At 44.6% G+C, this 25920-nt stretch overlaps 1 protein-coding gene across 1 annotated transcript in view; it reads left to right on the top strand.

Moving 5' to 3' along the window:
- RDX (radixin) overlaps positions 1–25920 on the top strand; it is a 98676-nt gene that overhangs the window by 63036 nt on the left and 9720 nt on the right. The window contains exons 5-10 of the mRNA XM_048844903.2: positions 848–1122; positions 7218–7301; positions 7758–7904; positions 9469–9565; positions 10730–10893; positions 23379–23509. Of these exons, the coding sequence (XP_048700860.1) occupies positions 848–1122; positions 7218–7301; positions 7758–7904; positions 9469–9565; positions 10730–10893; positions 23379–23509 (898 nt within the window). The remainder of the gene's footprint in view (positions 1–847; positions 1123–7217; positions 7302–7757; positions 7905–9468; positions 9566–10729; positions 10894–23378; positions 23510–25920) is intronic.

Here is a 25920-nt window from a genome sequence, read left to right as displayed (position 1 = left end):
AAGCCTTCAGTAAATTTAATGAAGCCTTAAGTAGTCTTTGAAAGTTGTCATGTTTGCCTAATTAAATTGAAATTATTCATAGTGCTGTGTGACTCTCAAGTCATTGCTACGGCTATGTTTAGTCACAGGTATTTTTAGTAAAAGTCATGGACAGGTCATGGGCAGTAAACAAAAATTCACGGCCCGTGACCTGTCCATGACTTTTACTATATATCCCTGACTCAAACTGGGGGAGAGGGGTGAGTTGGCTCGGGGGGTGCCGTGGGTATTCAGGTGAGGAATGCGGGTGCTTGGAGGATGGGTTGCTGGGACTGGTGCTGGTTCCCTAACCAGCTCCTTGGAAGTGGCGAGCTCCAGCTCCTAGCTCCATGTGCTGCCTGTGCTCATCCCAAGCCCTGGTTCTGCAGCTCCCATTGGCTGGGAGCCACGGCCAATGGGAGCTGCGGGGGTGGTGCCTGCGGGCGGAGGCAGCATGTGGAGCTAGGAGCTGAGGGAGGGGAGTTCCTGTTGCCCTTCCGGGGAGCCCCCCCAAGTAAGCACCGCCCTGCACTCCCAGGCCTGAGCCCTCCCACCCCCAAACTCCTGTTGCTGGGCGGCGGGAGAGCCCGAGCTGCTCAGGTGGTTCCTGGGCCAGCCACATGGGTTGCTGCAGAATTCATGGAGGTCATGGAAGGTCACAGAATCTGTGACCTCCTGGACAAACACGGAGCCTTAGTCATTGCTAATAACTGGCTTGCCAGGAAGAGTTGGATTAATCTGTGTTATTGCCAGTTAATTGATTGTTACTGAAGTAAATACACTAAACATAATATAGAGTTTCTTTAAAGTCTTTAATTTATATTTTCAGGTAACACAGCAAGATGTAAGGAAAGAAAATCCTCTGCAGTTTAAGTTCAGGGCTAAGTTTTTTCCTGAGGATGTATCTGAGGAGTTAATTCAGGAAATAACTCAGAGACTGTTCTTCCTGCAAGTCAAAGAAGCCATTTTAAATGATGAAATCTATTGTCCACCAGAAACTGCAGTTCTACTGGCTTCCTATGCTGTCCAAGCTAAGTATGGAGATTACAATAAGGAGATTCATAAACTAGGCTACTTGGCCAATGACAGACTTCTCCCTCAGCGGTAAGTGGGAAACTGCAGCTGCTTTATGGATGCTGCAGAATTGTAAACTTGCTAATGAAACATTTTTTTAGCTTTTAAAATCTGAGTATCAGTTTCTTCAATAATATAATTCATCTTCTCTTTAATGTTAGGCCATATGGTGGTGGTAGTTCTCTGAAGTGAGTTGTTTGTTTTATTGGTAAAATTTAGGAGTAAAGGAGGAGATCATTTTGGCTTTGAGTAGTGAAGAGTAGGCATCAGAACTGTACAGTTCTTGTGAGAACTGAATTTTTTGTAACTCTTCAGCTATGTCTTGAGGTAACTGCACGTATTTAGTCGAGCAACTTCCTCTGTGTTCCAATGAGTTTATATTAAAGTGATATATAATTCACTTTCCTACCTCTTCTCTGGAATCAATGCCTTATGTGAATAAATATTGGAAACATCCAGTTTGCAAATCAATAGGGATTTCTTAATAGAGCTGGGCAAAATATTTTGAATAGTTTATTTGCCAAAATATTCAGTTTTGGTAGACCTGAAACTACTAGTGAATTTGACATGAATGTGCCAAAAAATGTTGATGGGGCACTAGTGGTGGTGATGCCCTCCTTATAACTATTAGCCCAATTGTTAAGGCACTAACCTGGGATGTAGGAGACCTGTGTTCAGCTCCAACTGTACGGGGGGATGTCAGCAAACCAGTAAGTGCCTGAAACCACTATCGTTTATTGCTAAAAGCAGCCAAGTCAGCAGGCCATAAAGTGGCCATGTAGCAAACTCAGCTTGACCAAGGCAAGAGGGGAGGGGGTTTCGAGTGCCACAGAAAGGGCAGCTTGACCCCATGTCCTTCCTGATAAGAATTGTGTTGAAGTTGCTGATACATGCATTTTAGAAGAGCAGGATGTGCCCCAGGAATGTCTGTTGGGGCCTCAAGGTTGCAAACTCTGGAAAAACCCACACCTGGTTAATCAGTAATCAGAAGGAGCCTCTTGCTCGCCCATTGGAACTGCTTGCTTAACAAGTTTTCTTTAAGGGATATGTCATTCTATCACTAATGTATAAATAAGGGGGAAAAGTTTGAGGTAGTGTGACTCTTCAGGACTGGACTTTCCCTCTGGATGCATCTTGTTTTCCCCACCTGCCACTGTGCCACTTGAGAGCCACACTCAGCTTCGGTAATTATTGCGGTTTGGGGGTGTTTTACTAACCTGTTGTGGATGTGTGTAAGTGCTTGAGACTAAGTAAAGTTTAGCTTTAAGAGAAAGCAGTCGTGTTGTCCTGTTTGTGCCAGCCATCTATTGGTCGGATGGCTGTGGCTTCCCTGATTTGTTTCCTGACGCCACCTCACACAAAGTAAAAGTTACCAAGAACTTTGGGTTGAAAGAACCCTGGGTAACACCCCCTTTGCCTGATGTGGAGAAGGGATATGAACTTGGGTATCTACATTGTAGGAGTGTGCTCTAGCCACTGAGCTATGGAATATGCTAGCATTGGTCTCTTTGCCTCTCCTGATCAAGTTTCTTCACTTTCTAAAAATAATTAAGTAGTTCTTGAAGCAGCGATGTGAACTTCTCTCTCACATCCTTGGTGAGTGCCTTAACCATCAGCTTACAGATATTCTGACCCTTTCCCTAGCCCAGTGACTGTATTGTTGTTCATATACTCCTGGAGGAATTTTGCGCCTCTGCGCATGCACAGAATTTGTGTCTCCCACAGATTTCTTTGCTTCCCCACAGAAAAATGACTTTCTCACAGGAAAGCAAAGGGAAGCCACAAGAGCGGTCATGTGACCCTCCCCAGCAGTATGTTTCAGGTGCCCAGGGCAGCTGGCAGAGGCAATCACTGTGGGGCAGGGACTGGTGGCTCCTACCCTTGCGCTGGGCTGGGCTGGTGAGGACGGAACTTTCTCTTTCTCTGCACAGCATCCAGGGCCAGGTCAGACCCACCCCCAGATTTCTCCCCCAGCTACAGGATGCTCTGCAAACTCTTCCCTGCTTCCTGCACCCATCGCTCCTCAGCTGCAGGGAGAGGGATCCCTATACAGGGAGCTGCTCCCCCATCCACCTGACCCCTTCATACCCAGACCGTCCTGCCGAGCCTCACCCCCCGCATTCAGAACCTCCTTCCGATTAAGCCCTGCTCTCCCTGCACCTGGAGCACCCTAACAAGCCACCCGGATCCCCACCCCACTTCCCCAGTATCTGGACCCCGCCCCCCACTGAGCCCCAACCACCTTCACCTGTACTCCCCTACAGAGTCCCATTACTGTTGCACCCAGAACCTCCCAACTAGTACCTGTGCATCCAGATCCCCCCCTCCCACACCTGGATCCCCCAGTAAGCCACCTGCACCCAGATTTCCCCGCACAGAACCCTTTTAACCCACACTTGGATCCCCCCTCACGCTAAGCCCCTCCACACTTGGATCCTACCTTGCTGAGCCTGCCTGTCTACACCTGGTGCATCTGGTGTGGGCAGGCAGCCTCTCCACTGAGTCTGTGTCCTGGAGGCGAGCTGCATAGTGATCTCCTACCTCTGCGTGGCCTGTGCTCCCCAGTGCCATGGTGGAGCCTCCACATTTATTTGACAAATAAAATTTGCAGAATTTTAAAATAATTCTGTGCAAAATTTTTAATTTTTTGGCGCCGAATGCCCTCAGGAGTAATTCATAGTGGCAACTCGTAGTTATTCAGAATGACAATGTTTCATTCTCCCCAGAACAGATGTTTTTGATTCATCAAAATTTTCCAGTGTGTGTTTGATAGTTTGAGCTGAACAGAATACTTGTTCTCATTTTTCAGAACTACCAGTGAACTGAAAAATCAGTTATTTGCCTGATTCTGTTCCTTATTTCACATTTATTTTTCATCTCTTGAAATTTTGGATTTTTTCTGGTACTTCTTCCCCTTTTTTGTAACTTACGTTAAGTTACTTAACATTTTTATAAAAACATATTTTTCCAAAGAAATCTAAACGCTTTCTAATAAAAACACAAGGCTAAACAAAGTTTAACAATCTAAAAAAAGAGAGAGCTTCTCCTGGCATCCTACCTAAAAACTTACAGCCTGTTAAGACTGAGATTATAATATGGTTTCTGAGCATGTCTATAGCATTGTGTTTTCCTGTACATATTAGCAATCAAAAAGTATTAGAACACTAATGCCTATAACCATAATATATAGTTATGCTAGTGCTCTTTGTGTGGGTAGCACAGGAAGATTCTTACTACTGCTACTTAAAACAATGCAGTAAACAAGTGTATACTTGGAGGTAATGTTCCTGTTCATGCCACCAAATTGGAGGACAGGAGAGTGCTACAAGCTGTAAGGTGAATAAAAATCTGAGTTCAGTTGGCTAATCAACAAACAACCCAGGGTTTATTTTCAGTTACATGTTTGTGTGACGTTATCACTGATACATGTATTTCTCAGTATCCCTCTACTCTGCCTGCTTTGTTCTCTTGAGCAGCCAGTTTCAAATGGTATTTACATGAATTCTATGATTAAAATTTGTGGAAACTTTAAACTCTGGTAGAGCAAGCAACAGAAGTATGGTATGAGAGGGCAGTGCAAAATGGGCCTGTGAAACAAAACCAAGCATGTCTGTCTAATTTTAGGCTTTCTACTCTTAATAAATTGTAGTTTCAACCTAGAAAATATGGAGCTACTAGGACTGCTCACATATAAGATTTCAATGATTACCCAGGATATTTTTGGCCAGATTGGCACAGTCAAGGCATTTCATGCTGCTTCTCTGTATGTATGTACTATAATGTGTTTCTCTAGTTTTTGTGTTAAGTTCAGGGCCAGACTTAAGGACAATGACAAGGGACTGCTCATCTCCCTGTACTTTTTAGACTCTTAAGATATATAAACCATTTATGGCTTCAGATCATTTTAAAGGACAAAAAAAACAAAAAACAAACCCACCACCTCTGTGGGCCTCACTTACATTTTGAAACGGTAGGGATACGAAGGTTGTTGGAGAGCTGTAGGTTGAGAGATAGTAAGTAGAAATATCAGACTGCTGCCATCTTAAGTAGATTTGAAAAGTGTACATTTTAAATAGTTGTGTACAATGCATCCAATTGTTCATCTCTTGACCTAATAAAAATATATTGTACCTGCTCAGAATTCAGTTTTCAAATGCTCCGAACTATTTTCCAAATCAAGTCCCCCCCCTTCCCCCCACGCCCCAACTCAGACAAGTAAAAGGATAGTTTTTAAGTAACTAAAGTTGCTTTCAGTTTCCCATAATTCAAAATCAGGTGGCTGGATTTTGCTTTAATTTTTATGAACAGATTTATTTTGGGGAAGAGATCACTGTGATGGAAAACTTGTGAACTAAACATGAAATTCGAGTGTTGATGTCAGCACGTGAAAACCAGAAACTTAACAGAAAGTGTCTTGCAGGCTTAATAAGAATGGCCATGACTGGTGCTCACTATAGTAAGATCTGTTACTTAAATTGAAAGCTCTTTGGGGCAGAGATCTTTTTTGCGTGCGTGTGTGTGTGTGGTGACTTGCACAGTAGAGGCCTGGAGTGTATGTATTGCAGTACTACCTGAGTCCCAGCCACATACTTATTTAACAGTTTTAAATATTCTAATATTGAAAGCCTTTCTCAAAAAGAAAAGCAAGTTTAAGTATGTTGAAGTTTATTTTGTACAAGATTAAAGCTTGGACAAGCTTACTGCTCAGACTCCAAAGTGTGGTCTTTTTTTGAAAAGTAACTGTGATAATTGGATTGTTCGGTCAGTTTTCTCTGTAGGTGAGCTCCAGCTGAAATATGCTTAATTTAAAATTCAGACATCCTGTTTGTCTTCAGTTCAGATGTACTTTTTAACAGCCAGCACTGGAAACTCTGCCCTGGGTATGATGGTCAAGTTCTGTTTTATTCTAACATCTGTATTTGTCACCAGCAACAGTCAGTATTTGAATTGTATTGTATGAATTGAATTATTGGTGTATGAGGCAAAACAGAATCCAGTTCACTGACCCATCGTTGAATGGTGCTAGAAAGAGGGAAAAAAAGTAGGTTTCAGAGTAACAGCCATGTTAGTCTGTATTCGCAAAAAGAAAAGGAGTACTTGTTGCACCTTAGAGTTAGTCTTAGTTAGGTTAGTCTCTAAGGTGCCACAAGTACTCCTTTTCTTTTTGAGAAAAAAAGGAGTAAATGTTACTTTTGTCAATAACAAGGAAGAGCTGGAACTCAATTGAGCTGATCTCTTCAGTAAGATTACTTCTGCACTCTCTTCTGACCAGTCACCCTTTAAAACAGTTTCTACAGGAATGTTAAAAAAGTTAGCTATGTGGACTAAAAGTGAGAGAGAACTTTCTGCGGTTTAACTTTTAAGAAGACATACAAAGACTTTTAATCTTAGTAACTAACATACATAAATAAACAACAGTTCCTTATATTGTGCACTTGGTTTCTGCTGTTGCTGTGCCAGGCCATGTTGCTGTATTATGCTTATATGTTCTAAGAGGTTGAAACACATGTCCTTGACTGTAGCTAACATGAACAACCCTTAAGTTTAAAAACTGCTTGTGACGTTATTAGTTTAAGTCCTGAAACCTAGTCTTGTTTCTTTTGCAAGTACTCCCATGTTCTCTTCCAGCTAACAGCAGAACTGGTGGTTTAGTTCTAGGAATAAACTGAAAAGTTTGGGTGTATTTGTGGGTGTATAGGAGTTCTTTAATTCATGCGATAAGAGTTGGAAAGTTTTCTGTTCTGTATTTTGTCTAGTTCATATTCAGACCCAGTATCTGTATCCCACAGATTTAAATTGCTGAAGCTATGAATTAAAATTATGCATGGATATGCTTGTGTCACAGTGAAAGTTTAAACAATTGTTAAAACTGAAACTGGGGTGTTTTTTTCCCCTCAGATTTATTTCACTCTTTTAGACATCTTGGAGTACTTTGAAAATCAAATTTTATAAAGTGTGTATTAATGAAAATGCCAGTTAAATATTTTACCCTGAATCTGTTAACCTTTTTTATTTGGCATAAATATTATGTATTAAGTTCAGGTATAGAGCTTATAACTATCTGTGTATTTTATGGATCAGATCATTTGTCCGTTTCATTTCATAGCAGCCTCTTTTATTGACAGTGTTCTAGAACAGCACAAACTGACAAAAGAACAGTGGGAAGAAAGAATACAGAACTGGCATGAAGAACACAGAGGGATGTTAAGGTAATTATGCAGAAATTGTCCCATGTAGCTTAAGTTTTGGGGGTGGGGAGGTATTTCAAATTACTTTGGTTTTGTTTAACACTCCCTCCTTTCTCCCCCCTCCCCCTCCAGGTCAGACAGGAAGGATGACCTAGTTGATAGGGCACTAGACTTGGGTTGTGATGTTGGGCAAGTTAGTTATCTATCCTGTGCCTCCATTCCCCATCTGTAAAATGGATGTAATACTTCCCTAGCTCACAGTGGTGTTTGAGGATAAAGATTTAATGATTGTGAGGAACTCAATACTATGGTGATGACAGCTGTATAAGTACCCAGATAGAATTCCAGGTGAATTCCTCAAGAGGAATTAAATAAAATTATTAACTTGAAGTGTCAAATTTAGGCATTCTTTAGTTTCTCCACTCATATACATCATTTATTTTCGTTTGTCTTAGTTACCCTATCTTCTCTCATCAGGGAAGATTCTATGATGGAATACCTCAAGATTGCACAAGATCTGGAAATGTATGGAGTCAACTACTTCGAAATAAAGAATAAAAAGGGTACTGAATTGTGGCTAGGTGTTGATGCTTTGGGTCTGAATATTTATGAGCATGATGACAAGTAAGTTGTTTGTATTATGTGTATTATTATAATAGTGTCCCAACAGAAATTAGGACCCCATTGTGTTAGGCACTGTACATACATGTAATAAGAGACAATTTTGTCCCAAATATGTTACATACTAAATAACAAGAGAGAGAAAGTGGAAGAAAAGTTCACTAGTGGAGGTTTTTGAATTCCTCTCAAATTAAAGGGGAATTTACTCCCACTTTGTGGGTTTCAATTTGGACTTCCACATTTTGAAGATTGAGTGGCTTACAAAGTGTTTTTTTGTATGGATGCTCTCTGTGCTTCCCACTCTCTTCAGTGAGAGTAACAACAAGGACGATATCTTGTTAGTATGGCGGAAGTGGAAGTACTCTTTTAAAATAGGAAGCATTTTATTTGTAATAGCTACAATTAAAAGGAGAGCTTGTAGAACAAAGCTGCACTCGTATAAAGTGTAATTTTTTTATTCAAAGAAAACTCTTAATAGATTGAAACATCTTGTTCTGTTTAGGAGGTCAGAGAAGCTTTCTGTCCACCCATTCCTCCTTTGTTCTCTTTCCCCATCATTTCAGATATAGAAAGAATATATAATAAAGCAACTCTTTAGAATCACGATACTAGCAAACAAAGTCATCATGAATTTTCTGAATTAAACATTGTGAGCTCAACATCACATAGCCAATACCATCTACATTCAAAATATCTGCCTTCAAACTAATAAATGAGGTCCCTGAGAGTATTCCTGGCAAACCTAAATTGCCATTAGATGGCACTGTAGCTTCTAAGAGTTGGAGGAAATATTCATTTAGGGCGATGAAATAGAAAGAAATACCTTTTTCTGATCTGAAATACATCTTCAGTTGCTAACTGCTGCTCTTGTTTGTAATTGTGATACTGTAATGTAAATGGAAAAGACTTCTAGTCCAATTGAGAAAAATATTCATCATTGATGTAATATAATGCAATGCACAACATGTTCCAACTATTTCTGGTAAAAATTATATCTGAATGTTTAACTGAAAACAATGAAGGGGATGAAGTTTAAGTTGAATTATGGGAATCAGTGTAGCAACTCAAATTGCACAACTAACTTCAATCAAAATGCAAAATTACTTAAGGAAGATGATTTAACTTCTGTCTTTGTTATAGTGACAGACTTTTGAGTGTTTCTTTTGTGAAAACAGTCACTCATTTTATAACAGGTATACTTCTAATTGTTTATAAAGGGGCAATAAATTATTGATTTTTGTACCAGTCTTATAACATGAATAGTATGTGTTAAAGATTAAAGGATATGAGCACATCAGTAGAAGGTGCTATAGTTAGTTATAAGGAAACTTTTGATTCCGTACACTGTATAACTATCTGTAACAATTAAACATTAATTAAATATCTGTCAACTTTTTATCATTGCTTCATTAACTGTTTGGTAATGTAACCATAACATATAAAGTGTGACTGAAAAAACAATACAAAGTTAATAAAGATGGATTTAAATATTTGGTGGGAATGCATATTTTTGTGCCTTTGATTTAAAAATAGTTTTTTGGTTTTGTTTTGTTTTGTTTTTTTGAAGGTTGACACCCAAGATTGGTTTCCCTTGGAGTGAAATCAGAAACATCTCATTTAATGACAAAAAGTTTGTCATAAAGCCGATTGACAAAAAGGCCCCTGTAAGTAAAGTCTGTGGGATATTTTTCTTTATGTATGAGGATTTTAACTATGATCTAACATGCTCTGACACTTTTGCATACGCACTAGCTCTCCTCTGCTGTGTAAATGGCACCAAGAGCCTCTCTCAATTACTTAGACTTCTCAGTTGTGGAATAACGCATAATCAAAAGGAAATGTTCATTTTAAAGTATAGAGAGAATATGCTATTTTTATCTTGTTCTTGTCTTATTCACATTTTGGATATTGTTTGGATGATTTTTGGATATTTTTCCACTAATACATTATTAGTGCAGGTTGGACAGCTGCTGTACAGTATCCCTTAAAGTTACACTTCTGCTTTTTCCCAGTTTTCTTACAACTTTTTGCTGCTGTCCACCACTGCAGCATCTTCCTTCTGAAGTATAGGTTGGGGCACAAAATTAAACTTCATGAATTAGCCAAAATATTAAAGTAAACAGTGAATATTCTCCCACTGTTTTCAGAACATTGATAGTTCTTTCAGCTGGTAGTCCTGTAGATCAGTGGTTCCCAAACTTTTTACTAAGGTGACCCATGACTGCTTTTTTAATCTTTTTTGTGTGTGAGAGATTCACCTACCGTCCAAATTTGGGGGTTGGGGTTCCAAAATCATAGGCCAGCATCCTTCTCCTTGTCCCTCTGAAGGGGCACCACAACCCTAATCCCAGCTCAGTGCAGAGGGGAGGCCCATGGGGTTTGAGTTGGAAAGTAGGCCCAACCCGCATTCACTTCACAGTGGAGGGGTGACTGGACCAAACTGAGTGGCTCTGTGACCCTGTAGACCAGGTTGCAATGCCCGGAGTGGGGAGCTTGGCCCAGCCATGAAGGACAAGAGCTTCCACTATAGGGTGAGTGCAGTGTTGGCTCACTTCCCCCTCATTCCCTGGGCCTCCTTTCCATGCCAGGCTCATGGCCCATTTTACAATCTTTCTTGAACTCATTGTGGAGATCAGGACCCATCATTTGGGGAACACTGCTATAGATTTCTGCCATTGGACTGGCAAGAGATAAAATGTCAAGATTGCTGTAAAATTATATTTAATCTTACAAATCCAAACATATAATGCATTGATTTTAGCTTAAATTCTAGATTTTTAGACTGTAAGAGCTGCACTTAAATTAAACTTAAAATATTTTGTTGCTAGGATTTCGTTTTTTATGCACCTCGTCTGAGAATTAATAAGCGGATTTTGGCATTGTGTATGGGAAATCATGAACTGTACATGAGGAGGAGAAAGCCTGATACAATTGAAGTGCAACAGATGAAGGCCCAAGCTAGAGAGGAGAAACATCAGAAACAGTTGGAAAGGTATGACATTAAAAATCTTGTGAACCAGAATAAAATACATCTAAAGCATTTGGTGAGAACAGGCCATGGAATCACAAAGTACCTGGGGTCCCAGAAGGTAAAACTCTACCTGTCCACTTCTGAATATGTAAATTAGATCATGGATTGATAAGGGTCATCTGGCTTTACTAGAAAACCTTGTCTTTGTCAAGTAGTGTTTCTTATGGGTGCTCTGTTCTACGTGTGCTTGCGCCTCAGATAGGAGCTTTTACGGTGTGCTGAGGGTATGCCTGATTCTCCTGGGTTTAAAAGTTCCCTTTTGTGCCGAGAGGCTGTCCCAGTCAGTGACAGACGCTCCTGGTGTGTCCGTTGCCTTGGGGAGTCGCATGTTCCCCAAAAGTGTAGTTTCTGTCTGAAATTGAAGTTGAGGGCCAGAAAGAACCAGGAACTTAAACTATGTCTCCTTATGATGGAGGGTTTGCTCCAGCCAGGGGCCACCCCACCGTACAACGGTCTTCGAACAGGTCTATCACTTAAACCTCGGCACAGCACGCCTCTAGAGTACTGAAGAGGAAATCTATGGGATCCTCTCAAAAAGACTCTAGAAAGTGGTCTTCTGGATAGAGAATCCACCTCAAAGAGATGGTATCAGATTCAGACACTCACTTTGGCACCTACTGATTGAGCAGGTGCTTGGACTAGATGACCTCCTGAGGTCCCTTCCAACCCTGATATTCTATGATTTCTGACGAGGCGGCAAGTTCCTCCAGTACTGTGACCACCAGCAAGCCTAAGGACTCTAAGGATTGCAGCTCGGGAAGATCAGTACCATCAGGTGATAGGAGTGGCAGAGAGTAGATGACCTGCTCTTCTAAATTGGTACTGACAGAGTCTACTAGGTCCTCAGTATCCAGCACGTCAGCTCTACAAAAGACCAGACCGACACCTGCTGGTCATTCATCGGAGAGCATGAGACCTTTGGTACTGTCTGTGCCTTCTGCCACAGTTACCCCTGCCCAACTTGCCTCTTTGATACCGTACACTGTTCAGTACTGCAAGAGTTTTGATTTTCTTGGGAGTTGGCAGTAACAAACACCTGAATCTCCCCTATTTGGCACCGACCCATTCTTGGTACCAACCACTTCTCGTTCACAGAGATTGCCCAGTACCGACGGAGTCTATGCCTATCTCTACCAAGTGAGGAGGACGAGGATGGGGACTTTTCATCATTTTCTCACATTTCTGTCTGAGGCTTTCCCTTCCGTTATCAAGGAACTTTCTATCCCGAGACCTCTAAGGTGTCGGACTATCCTTGTGAGAGATGTGCTCCACCATGCTGGTATGGACACACTTGGGTGCCTGCACCCATACCTTATGTACCACCTCAGTAGCCATACTGGGACCGTTGAACCCTTACAGCAATTCTCCAGGGCCCTAGTTTTTTCTTACCAGGAGAAGAGCAGACAGTTTCCACCAGCCTCTCTTTCTAAGGTTCCTGATCCACAAGTGGAGATCTTTGAGGGGCAGGAAGCAAGATTGGACAGATTGCCCTTTCTCCTCCTCAGATGAAGCTGAAACGCCTTCTCCATTGTCCTTGGCTGATGATTTTAAACTGTTCCATGTCCTCATTAAAAGGATAGTGGACCCCTTGCAAATTCCACTGGTGGAGGTTAAGGAATTGCACATAAATTACTTGATACTCTGCACACTTCATCATCTGCTGGCATTGCACTACCTGTTAGTGAGGCCTTCTTAGACTCTGCAAAAATAATTTGGCATACTCCAACCACAGTACCATCCACCCATAAGAGGGCAGACAAACAATTACGTTTCCTCCAAGGACTCTGAATTTTTATTTTTCGCACCCATCCCCCAACTCTCTTGTAGTTGGTGCTGTGAATGAACATGGTTGACAGCACCATGCTAAATTGATATGATACAGATTTAACACATCTTGATTTATTTGGCTGTAAGTCATACACACTGGCTACCTTACGATTTAGGATTGCCTGTTATCAAGCCATCATGGTGAAATACAGCCATACTAACCATTCAAAGTTAAATGCCTTTTTTGAGCATCTTCCAACAGACCAGAAGGAGCAATTCCAGGTGATCATCACAGCAGGCTGACTACGCTCTAGAGCCACCTCGCGCACTCTGGGAATTTACACCCCTGCACAAAAAAGAAAGTTCAGTAGGTCCCAAATGGCACAGAGATCTGATTCCTCCCAGAATCGTTACGAACCTCAATGTAAGGGACAGCGGTTCAGAAGGAGACCAACTACTTTTCAGGCATTGACCTCACAACCCACAATTTTGAAACTCCAGATTTGACTGATTAAAACATAAGTACGGCCATACTGGGCCAGACCAATGGTCCATATAGCCCAGTGTCCTATCTTCTGACAGTGGCCGATGCCAGGTGCTTCAGAGGGATTGAACAGAACAGGTAATCAAGTGATCCATCCCCCAGCACCCATTCCCTGCTTTTGGCAAACAGAGGTTAGGAACACTTCAGAGCATGGTTTTGCATGGATTGGTCAAGGTGCTGAGTTGCCATCCCCATTCTTATCTGCTGCAAGAATCTGCAAGTCTCCCTCACTTCGGTGACTGCCTTTCTCATTTGTGTCAGAATTGGGAACATATTGCTACGGACTAGTGAGTGTTGGAGATTATTTCAACAAAATACTCCATCCACCTTACTTCCCTCCCCGCAACCCATCCCCCTTGCTGTCCCTGTTCAGGACCCCTCTCATGAGCACCTTTTGTGACAGGAAATCGACTCTCTTCTGAATCTGGGTGCTCTAGAACCAGTTATTTTTCTTGCTCATGACCATTCTATTGTAGGAGTGTGTACTCGTCACATGCACTGGCGCTGGAAGTTTTTCCCTCAGTGGTATCCATAGGGGATCAGCTCTGGTGCCCTCTGGAGTGGTGCACGTATGCACCGGTATAAGGGGCACCACTTACCACTAGTGACGGTGCTGGAATGTCTCCTTACTTCAGCAAGCTTACTCCTCTCAACTGTGTCTAGTTGTGAAATTTTTGTATTTAGTTAAAGATTTGTTAGTTTTATAGTTCCCTTAGTGTGGACTTAGTGATAGTTTGTTAGTCGCAAACGGGACTTAGCCTAGGGATGGGGCATGCCCCGGATTTCAAATCTTGTGACTGTTGCAAGAAACCCATGTGTCAAGGTTCCTCCCCCACTCTGAACTCTAGGGTACAGATGTGGGGACCTGCATGAAAAACCTCCTAAGCTTATCTTTACCAGCTTTAGGTCAAAACTTCCCCAAGGTACAAAATATTCCACCCGTTGTCCTTGGACTGGCCGCTACCACCACCAAACTAATACTGGTTACTGGGGAAGAGCTGTTTGGACGCGTCCTTCCCCCCAAAATACTTCCCAAAACCTTGCACCCCACTTCCTGGACAAGGTTTGGTAAAAAGCCTCACCAATTTGCCTAGGTGACTACAGACCCAGACCCTTGGATCTGAGAACAATGAAAAAGCATTCAGTTTTTTACAAGAAGACTTTTAATAAAAAATAGAAGTAAATAGAAATAAAGAAATCCCCCCTGTAAAATCAGGATGGTAGATATCTTACAGGGTAATTAGATTCAAAAACATAGAGAACCCCTCTAGGCAAAACCTTAAGTTACAAAAAAGATACACAGACAGAAATAGTTATTCTATTCAGCACAATGCTTTTCTCAGCCATTTAAAGAAATCATAATCTAACACATACCTAGCTAGATTACTTACTAAAAGTTCTAAGATTCCATTCCTGGTCTATCCCCGGCAAAGACCCAGCATACAGACAGACACAGACCCTTTGTTTCTCTCCCTCCTCCCAGCTTTTGAAAGTATCTTGTCTCCTCATTGGTCATTTTGGTCAGGTGCCAGCGAGGTTACCTTTAGCTTCTTAACCCTTTACAGGTGAGAGGAGCTTTCCCCTGGCCAGGAGGGGTTGCAAAGGGGTTTACCCTTCCCTTTATATTTATGACACCATGCCAGTCAGTGATCCCCCCACAGAAGCTGTCTGAAGTGCTTAGGGGAAACCCACATTAGCAACAAGTGTCTTATTTGCAAGAACTTCAGACCATGGACCAAAAAGGAGCAGGACATTTGTCTCCGAGCACTCCTTATGGAGTCGACTCTTGCACCAGCCTCAGAGCCAACCAGATTGGACTCTGCTCCTAGCACCGTGGCCTTGGTGCAGAGCATGCTGCTGACACCAGTCTCAGACTGGCGCCGATCGCCCTTCCCGTTACCAGCTAAAAAGCAAAGAAAGGCCGGGAGGGGGCATTCTCCTATGTCCTGTAAAGGGAAGGAGAGAGCCGGAGGAGAGCAAAGACTGCTGCGGGGCAGCTCTTCCCCTCCAGATGGAGGTCGGGCCCCGACTCCCGCTGAGTGGTTGAGCACACTCCAAGACCCGCCTGCCATCTCGGGGAGCAGCAGAGGCATTTAGCACTTGGCGGTGCCATCCATACCTGAGGCCTTTCAGGCCACTAAGGACATTCTGTCCCTCCCAGTGCCACCCACAGCAGCCAGTGAGGTGCCCTGTTCATGGGGTAAACCTGCGTTGGGACCCTTTCAACGGTCCCCATCAATGCGGCACTGCTTCCCGCCACAGGGGGTGCCCCCTCAGCACACGCCTGAACATTGCCACCAGTCCCCAGCCGAGGGGTTGGCTTGCCTGCCAGAGTTCCCAGCGTTGGTCCCCGGAGTCCAAGGCAGCATTCCTCGGGCTTGAGGCATCGATTGCCAGTGGGTTGGTGCAGACCCGCAGAGGCGTGGCACTGGTCCACAGAGCCCTGGTGCTAGAAACGCCCAAGCTGCTCTCCCATCTCATGCACCACTCCGGAAGGTTGACACGCCAGTAACCATCACCAGAATGCCAGCATGGTTCACCACGGGCGCATCTACGGTCTCAGACACGTCGGTCTACTCGCTACCACTCAATGGAGCAGCGTCACTCGCTAAGTGTAAGGCATCTATTGCAAGGGTACCATCCATGATCCACCGAACGCTGCCGCTGGTTAATGGGATCGTGGCACAGAAAGCCATCAGTGAGGTCCAGGGCCAGAGCCAACGGGATCAGGGTAGACAGGCTGCCTCGTCATCATCCTGGTCTCCCAGATAAGTATCGCCCTCCTTGGGCTCCAATAGCAAGGAGGAGATCCTGCCTGCAGGCCAGGGCCATCTGTCGGGGGCAGCGACATTCCCTGCTGGACCACCAGTGGCAGCATGGCCCCAGAGTCTGTGGCCTGCCCCCTGGCAACTCTGGAACCCCTGGAGATTTCCCCAACTGTCACAGGGGCATAGGTCGGCCTCACGGGCATCCGACAGATGATCAGCGACAGTCTCCCGCCCACCCCCTGACTTAGACGTGGAATGAGAATGGGCTTCCCAGGGCGAGCCAGCCTCGGCTGAGGCTCCCCTGGCAGAAGTGGTGGAGTTGGCAGACCCATCTGTACCTGCCTCCTTGTCCTCTTCACCTCATGAGGTGATAGTGGGGCCCTCTCACCTGGTTCTCCAGGACGATGCCAAGGCTCACCAGGTGCTCTTGAAGAGGGTCGCCTCAAACCTGGGTCTGGAAGCTGAGGAGCTGGCGGAGCCCTCGGATTCCCTGTTTAATGTATGGAGTGCAGCAGCCCCCTCCAGGGTGGCATTGCCAGTGCACGAGGAAGTGGTAAAAATTACTAAGGCCCTGTGGCAGCCACTCTCCTCACTGCCCCCCATCTCCAAGAAGGCAGAACGAAAATACTTCGTCCCCGCTAAGGGGTATGAGTATCTTTATACCCACCCTGCCCCAAGCTCACTGGTTGTTGTGTTGGCAGCCAATGAGCACAATAGGCAGGGCCAACCGAGATCGATGCCTAAGAACAAGGAGGCAAAGATGCTTGATCTCTTTGGTAGAAACATTTATTCTGCATCCAGCCTCCAGCTGATGGTAACCAACCATCAGGCCTTGCTTGGCAATTACAATTTTAATATTTGGCAGTCTATGGCCAAGTTCATGGACTCACTGCCAGAGGAGCCTAGGAAGAAATTCCTGACTATCCTCAATGAGGATAGGGCAGTGGCCAGGGCAGTCCTCCAAGTGGCATCAAAAGCAGCAGTCTCTGTGGCCTGGACCGTGGCCTGGACCATGGCCTCGGCCATTTCATGAGGCAGGTGTCCTGGGTGCAGTCATCAGGCCTTTTGACGGAGGTTCAACAATCCATCCAGGACCTCCCGTTCAGTGGCCTGCCACTGTTTTCCGAACAAACAGACAGTAAATTGTATGGCCTAAAAGAATCGAGGGATACCTTGCATATCCTAGGGCTGTACACACCGGGCCTGGCAAAGAATCAGTTTAAGCCACAACAGATCCAAAGGTTTGGGAACCTACCTCAGCTGGAGCCCTTCTGTAAGAATGACAAGGGCTATAAGCGCCGGCAAAGCCATCAGCCGGCATCCTCTGCTCACTCAAGCTCCACCTGTAGTCAGCCGGGTGGTAAGCAGGCATTTTGAGGGTGTGCTTGAGGGCGACCTTCTAGCCTGTGTCCTGGCTCCTGCTCCCCTATTATTTTCCAACCTCCTATCCCCCCTTGAAAGGCTCTTTCCTCTGATCCCCAATGGGATCTCAACCTAGTCCTCTCCATGCTCACGGGTCCGCCCTTCAAGCCCATGGCTTCTTGTTCCCTTTCCCACCTGTCATCGAAGGTTGCATTCCTGGTAGTGATTACCTTGATGAGACGAGTCTCCAAGATTAAAGCCCTCACTTCAGAGCCCCCATACATGGTATTCTACAAAGACAAGGTCCAGCTGTAGCCTCACCCGGCCTTCCTGCCTAAGGTGTTGTCGCACTTCCATGTCAACCCAAGATATCTTGCTCTCGGTGTTCTGTCCAAAGCCTCACATGACCAGTGCAGAGAGGCGGCTGCACACTCTAGATGTCAGGCGCACCCTGGTGTTCTACCTGGAGTGCACCAAGCTCTTCCGCAGATCAGCCCAGCTCTTTATCCCAATAGCTGACAGGATGAAGGGCCTTTCAGTGTCCTCTCAGAGAATTTCGAGTTCGATCACCACCTGCATTAGTACTTGTTACAAGTTTGCGCAGGCTGTGCCTCCACCGGTAGCGAAGGCCCATTTGACAAGGGCACAGGCGTCTTCGGGTGCCTTCCTGGCACATGTCCCTATACAGGATATATGCAGGGCCGTGACATGGTTTTCAGTACACACATTCACGACGCATCATGCCATCACTCAGCAGACCAGAGATGATGATGGCTTTGACAGAGCTGTGTTGCAATCGACATGTCCATTAACTCCTCCCTCCCTCCGGTGGTACTGCTTGGGAGTCACCTACAATGGAATTGACATGAGCAAGCACTTGAAGAAAAGATAATTACCTTTTCGTAACTGTTCTTCGAGATGTGTTGCTCATGTCCATTCCATGACCCTCCCTCCTTCCCCGCTGTTGTAGTTTCTGGCAAGAAGGAACTGAGAGTGGGGTGAGCTGGTAGCACCTTTTATACTGGTGCATATACGTGCTACTCCCCTACGGATAGCACTCAAGGAAAAACTTCCAGCACCAGTGAATGTGGCAAGTACACACACCTACAATGGAATGGACATGAGCAACACATTTCAAAGAACAACAGTTATGAAAAGGTAACTCTATTTTCCCACACAACACAGGGGGAGGAGATTGTACTCCAGGTAGTTCCTGATTCCAAAAAAGAATGGCAGTTGGAGACCTATTCTAGAGCTAAGATTACTCAACAGATTTGTAAAGATTCAGAGGTTCAAAATGGTAACTCTTGTAGCAATAATTCAATCATTGGACTAAGGGGACTGGTCCTCAGTCTTCAAGCTTTTACTTTCATATAGCAATCCAGCACTCCCACAGAAGGTTGCTATGCGTCACTCTGGGTCAAGAGCATTTTCAATACATGGTGCTCCCGTTTGGTCTCTAGTCTGTGACCAGAGTGTTCTCAAAAGTTCTTTCTCTGGTAATGGCTCATCTTCGCAAACAAGGAACTCTGATTTTCCCATATTTCAGTGATTGCTTGCTCAAAGGGCAGTCCTTCAACGAAGCTTCGATGGCCACTCAGAGGGCTGTAGACCTATTTCTCAGACTGGGACTACAATTAAACATACAAAAGTTCACCTTAACCCTAGTACAACGACTGGAGTTCATAGGAGCTTACCTCGATGCAGTAACAGCCAAAGCATTTCTCCCTTCTTACAGGTTCATAGCCCTAGCCACTTTAGTCACTACAGTTCAAGTCAACCCTCAAACGCTGGCCAGAATTGTCTTCGGCTATTGGGACATATGGCAGCTGACACCTTTTTAATAAATCATGGGAGACTTCACATGTGCTGCATCCAGGGGTAGCTCAGAACTGTTTTTACTCACCAAGCAAACTACTCTCCATGCCTTTTGGTAGTCAAAAAACGCCTTGACTGGTGGAAGAACCCTCACAATGTTTTCACAAGGGTCCTCTTCGCTCAGCCATCTCCAACATCAGTAATGAGAGGCATCTTTACTGGGATGGGGAACTCATCTAGACACTAACACTGTTCAAGACAGATGGCGGTCTCCCGAGTCCACCCTCCACACCTTACATCAATTTGTTGGAATTCAGAGCAGTCAGAAATGCCTGTATCCATTTTCTCCCACTGATTAGGGGCAAATACATAAATATCCCGATGGACAACATGTTATGCATGTTTTATATAAACCGCCAAGAAGGAGTGAGATCACCTTCCCTCTGTCCCAAAGCAGTGGGACTTCGGAATTGGTGCATACAAAACCAGATCAGCATCTTAGCAGCTTACCTTTTGGGCATTCAAAACACCACAGTGGATGCCCTCAGCAGACATTTCTCACAAGATCACGAATGGGAGATAGATCCCACTATACTCCACATATTTCAATGTTGTGGCATCCCACAGATAGACCTTTTTGCCAAGAAGTGGTCCCAGTTCTGCTCAAGAAGTGATCTGGGTCACGTCGTTGAAGTCCAGGCATTCTGTATGCATTTCCTCCAGTTCCACTGATATCCAAAGTGCTGTTCAAGATCAAGAAAGCCAAGGTTATTCTCATAGTTTCAACATGGCTGTGACAAACATGGTTTCCTTACCTCACTCAGCTTGCTGTTTCCAGACCATCCCCTATCTCCTCTCTTGGATGGTCAAATCATTCACCCCAACCTCGGAGTTCTCCAGCTGAAGGTATAGCTAATTAGATGGTTTGTGTGGTTAGAAACAACTCGTTCTGAGCCATGAAGAAAGTGTTGTTTCATAGCAGGAAACAATCTACTTACTACACATACACCAAAAAGTGGATGAGATTCAAACACTGGTGTGACCTAAAACATCTTTCATCTACATACTCTCCTTTATCATTTGAACTAGATTACGTTTTAAAGCTAAAAATTACAGGTTTATCTTTAAGCTCTGTAAAAGTGCATTTGGCAGGTGTTACTCATGAGGGCATTCTGTACCAAAAAATTTAAAATTCTGCACACACTATTTTAAAATTCTGCAAGTTTTATTTGTCAATAAATAAATGCAGAGGCTCTAGCATGGCAGTGGGGAGCACAGGCCATTGGCTGCACGAAGGTGGGAGATCGTCTTGCAGCCCCCCAATCCCCCATGCCTGGAACACTGACTCAGCGGTGAGGCTGCACCCAACCCTGACACAGCACAAGGCCTGGGCCTGCCACAGAAACACCCTGGGACCCTTCTCCTCTGTGCCAGGCGCACCAGGTGTGGGGCAGGCTGGTTCAACCAGGTAGGATACAAGTGTGGAGGGGCTCAGTGTGGGGGGATCCAGGTGTGGGGTGAGAGGATTCTGTGTGGGACAATCTGGGTGCAGGCAGCTCAGTGCGGGGGTCTAGGTATGGGTGGATCTGGATGCACAGAGGCTCATGCGGGGGGCAGTTCCAGGTGCAGGGGCAATGGGAGTCTGCAGGGGCTTCCAGGTAAATCTGGTTGGGGCTCAGCGGAGGGATGTGGGTGTCTCAGTGGTGGGGGCAGGGTGCTGGGGAAGTGGGGCTTAGTGGGGTGGCGGCCTCGATAAAGCTATTTGGGGGTCAGTGGTATGGGGGTCTGGATGTCCCGGCTCAGGCTATTGCAGAGGGTAGGGCATCAGAGTGGGGGGTTGAGTGCAGGGATCTCAGTGGGGGTGCAGGGATAGGGGTCCGGAAGCAGGGGGGCTCCAGATGCAAGGTTTGAAGTTCAGTGGGGTGGGGTTTGGATATGGAGGGCTAGGGGGCTTCTGGATGTACTGGGTGAAGCTTGGCAGGGGTGTTTAGGTATGGGAGGTCCCGATGCACGGGGGTTGACTGGCTGGGGGAGCAGCTCACTGTACAGCGACCCCTCCCCCCACAGTTGAGGAGCAATGAGGGCAGGAAGCAGGGGAGGATGCTGAGCTTCCTGCAGCTGGGGGGAGTCTCTGGGAGTGGGTCTCACACAACCCCAGCCACTCCTTGCAGGGGAAGAGGAAGTACCGTCCTCTCCTGCTTCCAGCCCAGCCAGGACTATCAGCTGATCCCGGCTCAGGGTAGGAGCCACTGGCTGGGATGTCCCCAGCCCCGCAGTGATTTACCTCTCCACTGGCTGCTCCAGGTGCCTAAAATGATGTACCTGCACTGCTAGGGAATAGTGCATGACTGCTCTTGCAGCTTCCCTTTGCTTCCCTGTCAGAAAGTCTTTTTTTCTTGGGGAAGCAAAGAAATATGTGGGGAACATAAATTCTGCGCACACACAATGGTGCAGAATTTCCTGAGCAGTAAGCTGTAACAGCTTTCCAGGGTTTTTTTTGTCTTCGCTCATCCTCTAACAAGGAGGTTTCTCAAGGGACTAGACAACCTCTTCCCTCAAATCAGGTGCCCTACACCGGCATGGGACCTCAATTTGATACTCAAATGTCTTACAAGGCCTCCCTTTGAACCTATGGCCACCTGCTCCCTTCTATACCTGTCTCTGAAAACTGAATTTCTAGTAGCCATTTCTTCTAATCAAAGAGTGGGTGAGATAGGGGCTCTGATGCTATTTACACAGCCTTCTTTAAAAATAAGGTCACGCTGCAACCTCATCCCAAGTTTCTGCCAATGTTATCTTCAGACTTCCATATAAATCAAGTTTTCTTCCAGTTTTCTTCTCTAAGCCACACCAGGATAAAGGAGATGTGACAGTACGTACGCTCAATGTCAGGAGGACATTAACCTTTTACTTGGACAGAGCTAAGCCTTTAGGAAATCTCCCAGATTATTTCTCTCCATTGCAGACAGAAGTAGGGGATTTCCAATTTCCAAGCAAAGGCTTTGTAGATGGATATCTGTCTGCATTACCTACTGCTATCAATCTCATGATTTTCAATCTCCCTCTAGGGTATGAACTCATTTAACAAGAACATTCCCATTGCAGAAATATGTAGAGCCATGACATGGAGAGCTATTCATACATTTGTTGAACACTATGTAATCACTCATGCCTCAGTTTCTGATGCCGTATTTGGCCCTTCTGTTCTGTCTTTAATCCTAGACTCAACTGTGAACCCCACCCCTTCGTAGAGGGTACTGCTTGATAGTCCTCTAGAGTTGAGCACCCATAGGGACACTACCTGAAGAAGAAGAGAAGGCTACTCACCCTATGCTGTAACTGTGGTTCTTCGAGATGTATGTCCCTGTGGGTGCACCATTACCCACCCTGCTCCCATCTGCTTCAGAGTTCTTTTCAGCGAGTTCTGTGGTAGAGAAGGAACTGAGGGTGGTTTGCGTGTACAGCTCTATATAGCATCGGTGCATGGCATGAGGGTGCAGGGCACGAGGCTGTGGGGGATGCGTGTGTGGGCCAAGCAGACACTGCTACCCTAAAATCGCCAATCTGAGGTGCATGGGCACAAGCACATCTAGGGTGGCACTCCCAGAGGGGCACACATCTCGAAGAACCACAGTTACTGCACAGGGTGAGTAAGCTTCTCTTTTCAACATGCAAACGTTGTCTTTGTGGAAAGCTCAATAATTTCTCAAAGCTATTCCTGTTGCTAAATATCTTTGTTCTCTTTTGCTTAATTCTTTAAAACTTGTCTCTCTAAGGGCCCTTGACAATACAAGTTCAACCCAGTTACAACGTGGCTTTTCTCTGACCTTTTAAAAATCACAGTTGTGATTTTCAGCAAAGATTAAACCAGAACCTTGGCCATAATAGCACTAAACCCTTGGATGTAACTTGGCCAAGCCTTGACCCAGGTTCTGTAGCTCTATTGTGTTAAGAGTCTTTCTATATTCCAGATTGCAATAATGTTATAACTGAGTTATTGACACTTATCTGTAGGATAAACTGAATCTGAAACACTTAGTACTAAATTCTGCTCTTGCTTACACATCTTCGTGAACTGAGAATAAGTTCCTTGACTTCAATTGAGTTTAACTGGTGTAAATGAAAGCAGAATTTAGTCCTTTTGCACTCATGCACAGCTGTGTAATATATTTCTTTTTTGGTTTTAGAGCACAATTAGAAAATGAGAAGAAAAAAAGGGAAATAGCGGAAAAAGAAAAGGAAAGAATAGAACGTGAAAAAGAAGAATTAATGGAGCGCTTAAGACAAATTGAAGAACAGACAATGAAGGCCCAAAAAGGTAGACTCTCATTCATCATGTAATCCCTTTTATTTCAATCCTTGCAGAAGTGTTGAATAGTTTTAGTTCCACAATTTAGGATTGTTTATAAAAATTACAAAACTTAATATGACTTTTTTACTAATGGACACTTTTGTATACAATTTTGATTTTAACATTCACTGACACTTGTAGTTCAAACACTGCAGCATTTTTTAGAAGTTGAATTATATGTTACTTTAATTGTGTACCACTGAATTGTTTAAAACAATGTATAATTTCGTTTAAAAAGACGTATAATTCTCTGTGTTCTTAGCTGCAAATTTGTAGAAGCTTTGTGTCATGCACTTCAGAACCCTTTTAGTTCCTCTCAAGGACACCCCTTTGCAGATAGGTTTCGCTACCTTCACCCCATCTAGGTGCAACCATGCAGTCCTACCACTTTTAGTCTGGTTCTCTGGGCTGCAGTCCCCTGTTTACTAACCACGTAACCTCTTTTTCTCTGAGAGCCTATGACAGCAGCTGATTAAAGTGACTCAAAAACAGCCTAATGAAACAAAGCATTATTTATGCACCCAAAGGTACCTAACATGCAGAGCAAAGGGATAGAACAAAGTTCTGTACACAAGTTTCCCCTTACCTAAATACTAACCTTTCCTTGAAAACTTTAATAAGCTCTATTCTGCCCACCTACTCCATCTCTAAGCTGGGAGAGGCAGCCTGCTTGCTGCAGTTTGTGTCTCTCTCTAAGTGTCTCTGTCACTGTCTTCCCTGGGCTGCAGCTGACAAGTTGCTCAGCCCCACAGTCTTTCCTAGGCCAGCATCTTTAAGGTTTTATCCTGACCTAGTCTCAAGTCTGAGAAGAATAAACCCTACCAGCCTGGATGAAGCCTTATCTCGCTGAATGAGCCATTTTTCAATATTTTGTTTTGTTCTCATGGATAAAAGAGTGTGGCCCTTAGCCGTATTTTCTGCACATGATTCAAACTCTGTTCTGAAGACAGATTTATTAATTTTTTCATAGGCTTTTCTGTGATGCTCACTACTATTGTATGTGTGCGCTTCACAAACATTAATCTCCACAAGACCTGTTAAGGGGTGGTATTATCTCAATTTTACAGGTGGGGAAATGAGGCAGAGAGAAAGTTAAGGTCAAACGTATGTACTAAATTGGGGTGTCCAATTTCAGGTGCCTAGGACCTGATTTTTCAGAGTACTTACCATTACCTTTATATGATGAAAGCACAGCACCTATTGATTTCTGTTTCAGCTGAGAGTACTCAGTACTTTTGCAAATCATACCCCTCGCATCTCAGTTGGGGCACCCAGATAATGAGGAACACAATTACCACCACGTGTGACATGTTTAGTTTAAGTGACTTGTCCAGTACCACACTGGGACTCTGTGGCAGAAGCAAAGATAGAATCCAGTTTTCCAGGATAGCATTCAACTACCTTAACTGTGACACCATCTTTTCTCTTCCTGCAATCCCCTGCCTGATTCACTACATACCCATCAAATTCTGCACCATCTGAGGCCTAGACAAGTCTCCTTCATTACACTACCCTGATTTACTCATCCATCCTCTGCACTGAATGAGACAAGGTCCTGTGATCATATAATTAAAGACTGTATCATAGTGCATTGCATACCAGGGATCTGAATTACAGTTACACAGACAACCTTAATTCTGGCATGTCTTCATTTTTGAGTGCTCAAATTTAAACCTTAATGTTCCTTTAATGTAGGATTTTGTGTGTGATTATACCTAGGTTTTTAAAAAAGCAAATTGAAAAAACAAATGCATCATGTACACCCAGCTGGTTGATCTTTAGAACCACCACACAGAGCTCAGCCACTTGAGCTAAAGCGGTAACTGATAGTAGTAGGCTATCATCCTCTACATAACCAGTGTTCAAGATGGATGAGACACTGCCAGTGGGTTTCATAGGTATTGCTGACAGCAGAGGAATGGTGAGATTCAGAAATCTTGCGTTTCGGGAGACAGTGCTCCAGTGTCACAGATTCTTCTGCCCCAGTTCCCTCAAAGCCTGCCTCTTCCACCTTGTCCCTTACAACCTGTCCTTGTCCCAGTACTGTTTATTCCCCACCCCTCTTCCTTATCCCAGTCTCTTTGCCCAGTCAGTTCTAGTCTACCCCACTGGGCTCGCCACTCCCAATCTCTCTTAATCTGATCTATGTGTAATCTTCCCCTCTTTCCTGCATCCAGTCATCCCTCCTTGGTTTATTTCTCCCTGTGCTAGTCCCCAGTCTCGCTGTCTGAGTTTTCTCAACAATCTCAGCCTCCTCGTCCTCAGCTCCGTGTCCCTTTGCCCACCTCGTCCCAGTTCTCCCCCGTATTCTGTCTCCTTGGCAGATCTGGCCCCTAGTGTCCTCTGTGCCCCCTTCCTCCTCGCCCCCAGTTCCAACC

Source organism: Caretta caretta, chromosome 1, assembly GCF_965140235.1.
Source record: "Caretta caretta isolate rCarCar2 chromosome 1, rCarCar1.hap1, whole genome shotgun sequence".
Taxonomy (NCBI): domain Eukaryota; kingdom Metazoa; phylum Chordata; order Testudines; family Cheloniidae; genus Caretta; species Caretta caretta.
Note: the sequence above shows the minus strand (reverse complement) of the source record. Positions and strands in the feature narration are given on the sequence as shown.